This window comes from Phoenix dactylifera, chromosome 16, assembly GCF_009389715.1.
Source record: "Phoenix dactylifera cultivar Barhee BC4 chromosome 16, palm_55x_up_171113_PBpolish2nd_filt_p, whole genome shotgun sequence".
Lineage (NCBI taxonomy): Eukaryota > Viridiplantae > Streptophyta > Magnoliopsida > Arecales > Arecaceae > Phoenix > Phoenix dactylifera.
The window spans coordinates 7,764,564-7,777,316 of NC_052407.1; the positions used below are offsets into that span (position 1 = coordinate 7,764,564).

The following is a 12,753-nucleotide window of genomic DNA, read 5'->3' on the forward strand; positions in this document are numbered from 1 at the left end:
TTTTCCTAAGGTGTCTAGTTGGCAAGCATCCCCAAGAAAGGTTGTAGGTGAAAGACCATAGAAGTAACTAACTATATGTGGGATTATGGTGATAGGGAATGCCTGAGATTCTCTAGACAAATATGCGATAAGATGGGAAGAAGGAAAGGGATACAATTAGAGTTGATCAGTTATCCAAACGCATCTCAAGTAGTTGTAGTAATATCTGACAAATCTTATTTGTCGATAGTCTCAGACCAATCAATCGAATATTGATTAATACGTAAATGATTGAACATGACTTGGGCCAAGCTTAGGCACAAAAAATATCACATTTTAAATGAGCCCAATGCAAAACATGACTGAAAATAAATATAGTTTAGGCATCAAGGCATCTATAATCAACCCTAGATGCAATGGAGCTCTTCTTGTGATAGCAAATCTCTATATATCTAGCATGTATCACGAGGGATAAAAGCAAGTGATTTTGAAAGAAAATTCATGTCATATAGAAGCTGGAGCTAGAAATTACGTATATTTGCTCATTTGTTGCATTGCATATTGTCGTATACAATCATTCCTCTCAATGCAATGACGATAATGTCTATCAAGAAAAATTTCAAAGTGTACTTCGAATATAGATTCACGTTGTTCTCTTTCTCTTTTGTTTATATCCAATGTTCTCTTTTGTATCTTTGCCCTTTTCGAAGGCATATGTTTCTAGAAAATATAGGAAATAGGGTGTGCTTGGTGTGCTTTTGTAGGATAAGTTTTAATTCGCAAATTTTGAAGGCTACAGGTCAAATCAAACAAATCATTAAAAAAAATAATCAAACAAATCAAGTTATGAAGGTCATTTTCTTGGTACCATGGTACTGGATTTGAGCCCAATTTTATTCTAATCAAAAACTTTAAAATCCAGGACGACAATGAAGGAAAACCAACCCCTTTGAAAAGAAGTTGGGGAATTCATGGGGCCTCGTATCAGACAGTACTTTACACTGAATTAAACTTAAACGGCCTATTTAAAGCCCGGGAGCGCTCCATCTATCGGAAGTCCCAACCGTCTCAGAGCTCAAGCGAGGGGGCTTCATCTCTTGCGTTCCAATTGGCCATCTCTTCGAATTTAACGTTTGATGGAGAGTTCAGGAGCTCCATCGCGAACGGCTGAGGAAGCTTTTCCGAATCTTTCCGATCAACAGGTGTTTTTATGTTAATTCTATGGGCATTTGTTCTGTCTTTTTTTTTTTTTTTTTTGAGATCTTTGCCGAAAAAATAATAATTAAAGTTTCTTCTCTTTTCTGTATGAATTGGCATGAGACATTAGCAATTAATTGCGTGGGATCGATTTCTAGTCATATACTGAGATTAAAAGAGGTGGCTTTTAATGTCTCAAGGAAGAAGGGGAAAAATAGAGGAATATTTAGATTGGAAATTGGGTTTGCAAGTTCGGATAATGGTAAATTTGAGAAGGGAATATTTTCTTACGAGATTGGGTTACGGTGGAAACATATATTCAAGTAAAATATAAAAAAATCAGGTTTCGAATACTTCTGATACTGTAAATGGTGGCCTGTATTTTTTTTATGTGAATCAAGAACTTCTTGCTTTGTATACACCTCTACTGGTACTTGGTATATGCTGGAAAAAAGTGCAAACCATTGAATATGTTTCGTAGATTATACTTGTCAATGGATGGTGGTCGCACTACCTGAAATCTGTGAGTTTTAGATATGTTAGCTTTCTGATAGATTTGGATGTCGGTCATGTCCTACATCACCATGAATGTAGAAGCAAGCCTTGTTTTGATTTTCTCTTAGAGAAACTGTTGAAGGGTCTCAAATGATTTTTGGCTAATGTATGACGTTCGGAGAGGAAATGAGACATGACATCTTCTTGGGTGTTGCTTGCACTGATGAGAAGCCCTTCTTGTGTCGTGTCTATACAGCATCAAGATGCAAACTTTTAAAGTTAATTTTGGAAAACTAGTCTTGCTTTAAGCATATGATGATTATCATGATTCAATCAGATGAGCTATAAATGATTTTGTTAATCTTTCGCATCATTTTGATGACTTTCCTTTCTCAATTTTATATGTCATCAATCGTTAGTCGAATGTCCAAAGCTTGCTAGTTTCTTTAGATGCATAATTCACATTGTCTAATGTTACAAGATATTTATATGGTGAGACATGTCATTGATCGGTCTTTAAATGGCCATTCAGGTATCTGATGCAGGTGAAAGAGTTCAAGGAGAAACTGTATCAAGATCCTTGGGAACCGCACTGCCTACTTCTGTGGAAAGAACTATTTCTCTGGAATCTAGTGCTAGTTCAACTAGAAAAACAGGGTTACCTCCGAGACAGACTTCAGCAAGGATAAAATCATCCATCAGAAATCAGCTTCCGCGGTTCGGGTTTCAGACCACAGATTTGACCCCACAATGTGATCAGGCAGTTCTCACTCAGGCGCTGTTTTCAGAACAACAGCAGGAGAAAACTTCTGCATTGAGGCCATCCTCTCTGACCAAAGATGTGTCCTCTGTATCAGCACATAGGACACGCTCTTTACCTGTGACACAAGCGGCCGGTTCAGGTCTTCCATCTGTACAGGAGAATCTCAAAATTGACCTCTCTGATTTGGATGTAAGTTCTTTTTTTTTCATTTTTTTTTCTTTTTTTTGTTATTGGCTTCATACATGATCATGTCTTCAGTTGCTGGTCTGTGATGTAAGATAAATTGGAGAAATGGCACTACATCTACTGACAAGAGATAGAGCATACATAGTTTGAATTTAAATATCAAAAAGTAGGTGCATTTCTACTCCTCTAAAACTAATATAATCCAATAGATGCATATGCTATCGCTGGAAATATTCTCTTATGCTTGCAGATGAGACCTTCTATTCCATTGTTTTGTGTTTTTGTTAATTCACTGCCATTTTTATCATAAGTTGTTGCAGAAAAGAAAATTAATATATAAAATAAAAAATACACTTTGTTATTTTAGGTTACTTTGTTCATGGGTTAAAGATGGTTTCTAGAACTTTCACCGACTTACACTACCCAGAAAAAAACAAAATCGTCTAAAAATCTGAACATATGCATTAAAAGATAAAGGATATTGCTTGATACATATTTTCTGCAATGGGACCTTAAAGGGGTTGCTCTGAAGTTAGAAACAAAATGACATATATATGATAGAGATACCATAAATTTGCCTTTAGAATCAGTGTATTGTTCACTGCTATCATCGTCTCTTCCTCTCATGCAATCATCAGTGTGGACCATGCCTTGAAGTTCATGATGATTCCTTGATGAACTTAACAGATGTGCCTATATATAAAAGCAAATATTGAATGTTCGAAGTATTATGTTTAAAGTGGACAAACTAAATTATGTCCACTCTTTAAAGGCGAATCTTGCTATGCATTTGAGATCAGTAAGACATGCATGAAAAGTAAATTTATGTCTTGTTTGCATTTGCATATTTCTATGAGGTTGCCAACTGGCCAAGTTGGTAAAGTCTCTTCTGTTGATCCAAGAGACCTCAGTTTGATCCTGCCGCTCTAGGATCAGGTTGGGCTTTACCTGTCCTAGTTCTCTAAAAAACGTCTACACATTTCCACATTCATAAACAATGTCTGGTTCCAGTCTGTTTTGTTTTAAACAGATATTGCTTTTAGGTTCATGTAAAAATCTTTCAGAACATGTTTTTATATCTTAGATAATTTAATCTACAGTGTACATTAGAGTTGTTCTCGGAAAAAAAAAATGTATTTGGCAATTGAATAGAAATTCCTTTTGAAGTTTTATGTTAAACCTGTAATTACATCTCTGAGCTTCTTACGAGTGGATTATTGTCTATTCAGCAGAAAGAAGATATTCGGAAGCAGATTCCACGCTCATTTTCACTACCTGGCAATGTCAAAAGCAGTTTGCAGCAGATCAATTCATTTGGGGTTCTAGTCTGTGTAATGTCAGCAAACTCGCACTCTACTGTTGATGGTGGTTCGCCAAATCATGCTGTAGAAGCAAATGAAGGTGCTTACTGTTCTGCAAGTTTCTCTCATCAGTACATGCCAAAGTTATTAAATTCTTGATTATTGTTTCATTATTCTTGTTTCATAATATTGTCTGTAAGCCTGAAGTACTTTATCTGTTACCGATGATAAGAATTCCTTGCCAATTTTTAATGGTTGAAGCTGAATTTTAAATTCTATTCACCAAATCAAGTTTTCCATATCAATTCCTGCAATATGGACATTTATTTATATTCACTATGGAAACATTAAAGATGTTCTGTTAAATTTATACTTGCAGCAACTCAAGAAGAAGGGGAAGATATTCTTGAGGAAGAGGCAATCTGCCGAATATGCTTTCTTGATTTCAAGGATGGTAGGCAGGTTCTGAAGATGGAGTGCAGTTGCAAAGGTGAACTTGCACTTGCACATGAGGAGTGTGCGGTCAAATGGTTTAGCATTAAAGGTAATAAGACATGCGACATCTGCAAGCAGGATGTTAAAAACCTACCTGTGACTTTAATGAGATTACAGAATCCTCAGACTGCTATTGTCCAGCCGCCAAATGCACTTCGGCAGAGGCAAGCTACCCACGATAGGTAAAAACAGATTATGAAGATTCTCATTTATTGCTGTACAGGATCTTGATCTTTTTACTTTTTACCCTGAAGAAAATATCTTGAGGAGACACTAAATCACAGGGTTAAAACTCCATCCCTTTGGTTGAATAAATTAAATCCATATGTATCTTTATATCATTTTCCTTACTATCATTATATTTATCGATATGGACATTAGGAATCAAATTCGCAGACCCTGGCATGCATTAAGTCTATGTGATTGTTATTCATCTATTACATGCTTTTAAGTTCCCATCAATTAAATATATGTTCCAAACTGAAATTTCTTTGTTGGTTATCTGCACTAAAAAGTATATGATTCCTCTGTTCAACTTCTTCAACATATTAATATTAGTAGAAATAATGATTGTATTGATCATGGGGATCTCTTGAGTGAAAACTCAAGGAAGAGTATGACCTCCTCATGTTGTTAGGTTTTTCCTGGTTACCAATTTCATAGAATTACAGCTACCACAGCGACTTGCTCAGTGCCATAATTTAAGTTAAATATTCCAACTCACTTCTACCATTAGTTCAAAGAAGTAAAGCACAAGGTGCACTGTTCTACAGTTTTTCAAACAGATATAACCATGAGAGCAGATGCTGGAAGGATATAGATGGGCATCATGAATGCAAGTTTGCAGTTTAACTATCAGAATCATTAATCATCAAACTGTCTTTCAATGTCTGCATATATGGCTCTAAGGCTGTAAATATTTTCCATTCTTGCTTCTAACAGGGTTTGCAACAATATGCAATTTTTGATTGCATTCAGCATGCTTTCCTATATATGTTTCCTGGAGCTTGTTATGGTATGTAACTCTTTGCCTGCAGAGCTAACTAATAAATCATTTTCCTGATTATGTAACTGACATATCAGTTGGCATATGTCGATGCTGTCTAATTTTTTGTTCTCTGTAAACCCTACTAGACGACAACTTTGAAGAAACAGGCATCTGATACAGGCACACATATTCTGGCTATATCTTTGCCTCTCGGTAGTATTCTTGGTTTTCTATCATCCATGATAACTTCTCTAGTGGGTAAGAGGTTTTGATCATTTCTTCACTTTATTCATTGTCATGATTCTTGTTCTTCCTTTGATTGTTTACGTGTGTTTGTGTCTCTATATATATACACCCTCTCAACATATAATTCATTCTCTAGACAACTATTGGTTGTTTCATAAACCTTGTAAAGTTAATAACTAATTAATTTGAGAACTGAGGAAATCTAATTGCCTCATTGATCCTATGTTATATGATATAGATTTTGTACAAAATGGTGTACTAGTTAAAGTAGAAAGTACTAAAATGAGTGTGCTAACTCTGGACGAACATCTAAAACTCTAGACAAACTTATTAAATAGGACACATATCAAGGGAATATATGATAAAACCAGTGTACAGACTTTGCAACCATATTTGGGATGATATACTCGACAATATTGTGCTATAATGCAATATACAATTCAATACGCTACTAAACTTTATACCTCCTCCACCGAAAAAAAGAGAGAAAAAGGATGTTTCCTTTTATTCATCAAGGTTTCTTCTTTGTAGATTGTGAATGTCTTAAACTTGCCCTCAACTTTATATCTTCCAGTTGAGGTACAGGTCCTTTGCAATCTAAGAGAAGGGCCTACCATTAGGGCCAATTGGCACGTAGCAAGACGAATCATATTACTTATGCAGTTTAAGCTTGTGACACTAGGGAGCAACCCATTAAAGATTCTCTCAGTCTTGTAACAGATTTAGATGAAGAGGGAAGTAAGGCATGATTTGGTAGAGGGGGTTGGATCATACTGAGGCATACTTAAGAGTCAATGGACCAGATTGAAACACAAACTCGAGCAAATGGATAAATATACAGATAATAGTAAAAATATAAAATCAAGATGCACTGAAAATTGATATTTTGCCATCAGAATGATCACCCATAAGGAAGCCAGAGGATAAAAGACACTATAGCAATAGAAATACGAAAATGTTTGAACAAGAAGTTGCCAAGATTTTAATCCTAGTAGTTTGTTCATGTTAGGAGTTGCAAAGGGCCAAAAGGGGGTGTTCAGTTCGCTTCTTTGTCACTCAACCGTCCAATGAAAAGCATGTTATCTATATAATAGATAGATGTTTTTTTTTATGACTACATGTGCATTGACACTCCATTATTTTTTTATTACATACCTTTAACAATTGTTATCAGATGAAAACTCCCTTTTTCTTATGAAAAGTGGCTGTTTCGCTCCTACAATAATCTTTGAGATGCAGCCACATGACCAATCTTTTATTCATTTCTTCATTCATTTGTCTGTTTTTTCTTCATCTATTCTTCGGCAATAAGGATATTCTAATCCTTACTTCCTTTTAGGAGTTGCAAATGTCATAATGGGTCAAAAGGTGGTGTATAGATGGCTTCTTCATTACTCGACCTTCAAGTAAGAAGCCTATTATTTATTTAATGAATAATGCTAAAATCTTCTTTATCTCCTTCATGGCACTTCATGCATCAAACATTTGATGCAATTCCAAAGAGCAACACTTGGTAATTTGATGGTGCAACAACACCAATTCACCATTCGTCTCACTTTTTTCTTGATGTTATCTTAAGCCTTTTCATTTCACTTTTCGTCTTAACCCGCTGCAACACCTCCAAACAACTCAAGTCCCTATTCTTGACCTACACCTTCCCATGGATGCTTTTGTTGCACAAACAATCTTCACCATCGAGTATCTAACATGTCTATATATGTCGTTTTATGGTAAACTTCCAGCAAATAGAGTTTCTCTTAACCTTTTTCATTGATCACTTTTCGTGTCAAATCAAACTGTTAACGGTTCTTCTCAAGGTCAACCCATCCCTGCAGCAGTTTTCTCAAAAGTTATGAGTTTTATAGGTCAAATAAATTATAATCTTATGAGGATCCGTGCGGGCGTGTGTTTAGTCCCACATCGGTTATTCGCTGGGTAGAGCTTGGATACTTATTCAGGATCAAGGAACTTAAATAATATCTTTCGGCTAGCGATTTTGGGTGAGGTCCTGGGTTGTTAAATATGGTATCAGAGCAATAGATTTGATCATAGGTAAAACTTAAAATTTAGCAAAAGGAGCCGGTCGGGGTGTTGCGGCCATTGGAGGCGGTTGCAATTGCCCAACGGCCGGTCGGTATAGCCGGTGCAACCTAGTTCATTGGGGGTTATAGAAACCCCCCAACTCCATCGAGCTCCCACAGCCACCTCCTCCTTCTTCCTTCCTCCTTCCTTCTTCCTCCTCCATTCCCCTTTCGTTCTCCTCTCCCTCCCTTTCTTTCTTCCATCGGAGCTGTCGGACGCCACCGATGCTGAGGTAATGCTCTGGACTCCCTTCCTGTGCCATCTTCTTCTTCCCACGACCGATATCTATGGCCGCCGGCTGAAAAATCGGCCGAAAATCGATCGGCAAATGACCCTATTTTTACCTCTGTTTTGGCTGAACTTCTCTCTTTTTTTGGCAACCGGCACTGCCACCTCTGGGCGCCGGACCTCCGGTAGAGGCCACGGCCTCTCTGCTCTCCTCCACGGCAGAGCTGTGGCCGTCCGTGAGCGGCCAATGGCCGGAAGTCAAGGAGAGTCTGATTCCCCTGTTTCGGACCTTTTCTTGGCTGGCCAACCGGCCACCACTGCCTACCGCCACCTCGCCGGACCACCCGACCATAGCCACTAGCCGTCCTCTCTCCCTCTTCTATTATGCTGAGGAAGAAGAAAGAAAGAAGAGAGAAAGAAGAAAGAAAGAAGAGGAGGAGGAGAGAGAATCATCTCTCTTTCTCTCTCTTGTTCCTCTCTTCTCCATTTTCTTTCTCTACTTTCTCTCTCCACTTTCTCTCTACTTTCTCTCTCTAGAATGTCCAAGGAACCCAGTATCGGGTCCTGTGCTGTGAAAAGTAACCTTATGGAATGACTTAGACCAGCACCTAAGCACTGGATTCAACAATACAAACTAGAGGTTGATAAGATAGTGAAGCAGCTCCACAACTAGGTGTGCAGGATGATGAAGTCAGTTAGCAGTTGAAGTAGACTGCCAAAGAAGTCAACTAATAGGAAGGAAGCTGAAAGTATTGTTGGGTCAGCATTGTAAAGCTACAAAAAGATGCTGCTAGGAATCTGAGTAGATAATTCTGATGGCATACAAGCTACGAACAAATGTCACACTTGATGATTCTCATATCAAGGCTTGTTTGATGGTAAGGGAATTTGGAGAAAATAATTGAGAGTGAGTGCTTGTGCATTTAAAACTAAAACGATGAGTATAGAGGCCATAAGAATTGAAGCTGTCAAAGCAATTTCTATTGCATAGAAAGTCAAACATCTGGTGCGTGTATGATGAGTGACTGAACAAAATTCTTGACACCTAGGGTATGTAAAAGCATTTAAGCAATGTGAAGAAAGGTATCAACATTACGATCTGATGATTAGACCAGAAAGGACCAAGTTAGGGAAAGGCATGTAGGACCCTTCAGGGTACACAATGGGAACTGAAATTTATTGTAGAAATGATCAATAAATGACATTCAAGACATGAGTTGGGTCTCAAGTAACAATAAAGAAAGAAAAAGAGGGGGGGGAGAAAGAAAAACAAGAGTTCGACGGAAACCGTTGGATTGAGCATCGATGAAAAATCACTTAACTGAAAACTAGAAGTAGAGCATGCAAGATTTGTAGAATTTGTTGCCAAAAGCTCAGCAAATTTTATACGCATGCTGGGTCTCTCTCTCTCTCTCACTCAATCTCTCTCGTGCACGCATGCGCATGCATAGCTTCGTGGCTTTGCAGTATATATTTTGTAGATATTTGAAATGCATGAATTTATATAGTCTCCTTTCTTCCTCTTGCTTTTCTGATGGTGATGTTTTTCTTTGCTTATGCTGATATTCTACTCTGGTACCCCACTCTCAGCAAGCGGAAGTGGCATATGGGTGTATGCTTTTTTTCAGTTTGCAGTTGTAACAATGTGTGCTTACATCTTCTATCATGTGGTAAGTAGACTGTTCACATTATAGATTTTTTAGTATAGCAAAATTTTAGTATCCTGATGCTAGAATTTCAGTTCTTGTCTACAAATTTACAGCTGAAAGCGGCAACTGTAGTAATGGTCCTACTATCCTCATTCATCGGATTTGGAATCGCCGTCAGTGCATATTCTCTATTTCGGGATTACTTGTCACAGAGAGCTAGGTGGAATCTGCATTTTTTTCTCCAGCAAAATGTAGGAGGTGGGAATCGCCCAAATTCTATCAACAATATTGAAATCGAAAACATGGATGCTCCCCAGCAGCAAGAAATCGGGAATAATGCTGCTGTTTAACACCATGGATGGCATTATTTAATAATTCCATTGCAGGTAATAAATTAAAATTGTCTCTGAGTACAGGCATTATTTATTGGAATTTTTTGACTTTATCTAATACAGAAGGATCTCATTTATGACTTTAAACTTTGAGAGTTTCAATACATAGTTAATAATTACTGCCGACTTTCCTGTGGTTCTAGTGTATGAACTTGCCACCACTTTATTATCTAATTACAATTTGAAATCCCATTTGCTAAAATAAACAGGTAAGGTTACTTTATTTGTCACAGATAGTTTAAAACTTTTACAGAACTTGTCTTGTTGGTTCATCCCCCTCCAGGCTCCCCTTCCTCACTCCCTCCCTCCCTCCTTAATTATGAACTGCAGCTTCTATCAAACCCTTCAATTCCTTCACTAACACAAACCAACTGATAGATCATCGCCCTGTGCTTTCTAGCATTCCACCTATTAGCCTAAGGTTTAAAACAATTGATTAACATTTTCTTGGATTCTTTAATCAGGAGGTCAATCAGATACTGAAGAAGCATATGGCTTTCTTTATCCAAATATTCTCATACGCATATGTCTTCCCAAATTATTCATTTATGAATACATATGCATATCATAGAGATGTCCTGCTTATAGCAATGTGATACCATTGGCCATGGGCCTCCACTTTTTCCATTTTTTTCGATTTTCATCTTCTTCATTGACCTTCAAAAGCCAAAAGCCTTTTCAAGTTTATATCTGAAGCCAGGATATGCTTCAAATGTACATATGCTTGTGTAATTTCCATGGTGCTGGGTTATCTTTGGTACACATGGGGGGAAAAAGGGCTTTCACCCAGTTTGACTACAATACATTTATGCTTCATGATTTGTTCCAAAAGAATGGCACAAATTTAAATGAACCTTTGAATAATTCCACTAACATAAGACTTCGGTACTAGCATACTTCAATGAGCCTTGGCAGAAGCCTTTCTTCTTGTCACATAATGGATATATTTAAAGTGAAACATACTTTTAATATTTCATAGTTGATATCTTCTAAAGTATTCACTCTCATCACGCACTCCTAATGCATGTCATTTTCTGAATCAGCAAGGATGTTTATATCAAGACCGTCCTTACCTCGGTTAAAATATATAAGGAAATCAGTTAAAATTATATTAATTTTTCACTTTTTTAAGATCTACATCCTTATTTTCCTAGATTATTCACCTAGTTGCTTCTGATACTCCAGAATTTGAATCTACTCTTGCAGCTTGTTTGCTTCTTGGTTTTTAAGTGTCAATTTTTCTTTTTTATGTTATTTTGACTCAATAACCTCATAACTGGACCAGATTATTTGAAGAATTTTGTTCGCATAAACATTGCTGCTGTACAATGTGGGGCAGGCTCGGTTCCACAATCACCATTTTCTGCAAGGTTGCATCAAAAATTCTCAAATATAAGAATTTTGTCCCAAAATCTTATTGCAATTTCTTTGTCCTATTACTTGATATCATTTTCTTTCCGACATCAAAGCTTATAAATTTTAGTACGTGGAAAGCAATGATATCAAGACAATGGAGTACCACCACTAGTGGAAATTTTCTTCAGCAACCACTATGATTCTATTTTTTCTTTTAGTTTTAATTGAAGGAGCAAGCATTGTGATGTATCAATTGAAACTCACTCTCGATCATTTTATACTTCAGACCTTCAATGAGAAAAAAAGTTGGAACTGCTAGGACCTTCAATCAAGTTGTGCGGCCAAAATTTTTCATATTATTTGGCCAACTCATTTCGATTCTAATGTGTCTTCTCACTTATGTTTTCAGATATTAGTAGTTGATATAAGAGAAGCGTGCATTATTATTAAGCAGCCCAGAGGATGAGAAGGAATGAAGAGTACTGGATCATGTTATTGACAAAATTTGTACATATGGGTAAAGGGATGCCTTTTACTGCTCTGAGATCTTCTTAACACTGTTGTCATAAAGCATCTGTGCTTCTTTTGAGAATGGAAGTGCAGTATATACATACATACGTACGTACACATATAAATACATTAACATATACATATACATATACATATATATATATATATATATATATATATATATATGTATGTATGTATGTATGTGTGTGTGTGTGTGTGTGTAAAAGAAGAAATGCAATGCTGTATAATAAGATGTGAAAATTATATTCCCTTCATGATAGGATAAAATTTATCATTTTTCAAGTATTTAGCTACTCTAGCTCAAGATCTAAAGCTGCATTAGAAAGCTGAGATCTATATTGATTCTTCAAACTGGCCAGGGTTAAAGACTTTTTAATGATGTTGCAGTTAATGCTTTAGGATGAAATTGGAAAAAGCTGAGATCTAGAATCTGCATTTCATAGGTTTGGCATCGAATACAACTTGAATAACCTGAGGCTACTTAATAATTCTTTGGGCTGAATCACCCCTAAATATTACATATGGTTTATTGCTTGCATGCTAAACACCTCTCTTACAAAATAGACTGCATGATTCAAGTGGGACATACTGTTCCAATATATTTTAAGTGGACTGACATGTATCAATTGTATATTTGCCTAAGGTTCCCAATGTTCGGGAAGAAACTCTAATTATATCAAATCTACTAATATAAGGCTTGCTTTGCTGAGAAGCCGGCTTTGTTATTATATTGTTATCTTATTTGTGAAATACCTGATCCCCACCTTTACTAACAATTTATTTCATGTGCATCACTGGATGAAATCTTACATAGCACAAACAAGAATAATCAAATTCTTCTCGCTATGCAAGTGTGCTTAAATGC

At 36.7% G+C, this 12,753-nt stretch overlaps 1 protein-coding gene across 6 annotated transcripts; it reads left to right on the forward strand.

The window, feature by feature from the left end:
* Positions 1–998: 998 nt before the first annotated feature.
* Positions 999–11,971, forward strand: LOC103717917. 6 transcript variants are annotated; one of them, XM_008806492.3, is made up of 10 exons: positions 999–1,181; positions 2,204–2,623; positions 3,850–4,021; positions 4,301–4,598; positions 5,359–5,431; positions 5,551–5,662; positions 6,990–7,056; positions 9,551–9,630; positions 9,702–9,995; positions 11,767–11,971. In XM_008806492.3, the coding sequence occupies exons 1-9, from the start codon at positions 1,116–1,118 to the stop codon at positions 9,827–9,829; spliced, it is 1,416 nt and encodes a 471-aa protein (XP_008804714.2). In that variant the 5' UTR covers positions 999–1,115; the 3' UTR covers positions 9,830–9,995; positions 11,767–11,971. The 6 variants fall into 6 exon arrangements, with proteins under 6 accessions (XP_008804714.2, XP_008804715.2, XP_038970324.1 ...); XM_008806493.4 differs by having other exon boundaries at positions 1,000–1,181; positions 9,723–9,995; XM_039114396.1 differs by lacking the exon at positions 6,990–7,056 and adding an exon at positions 11,287–11,371 and having other exon boundaries at positions 1,002–1,181; positions 11,767–11,968.
* Positions 11,972–12,753: the final 782 nt, after the last annotated feature.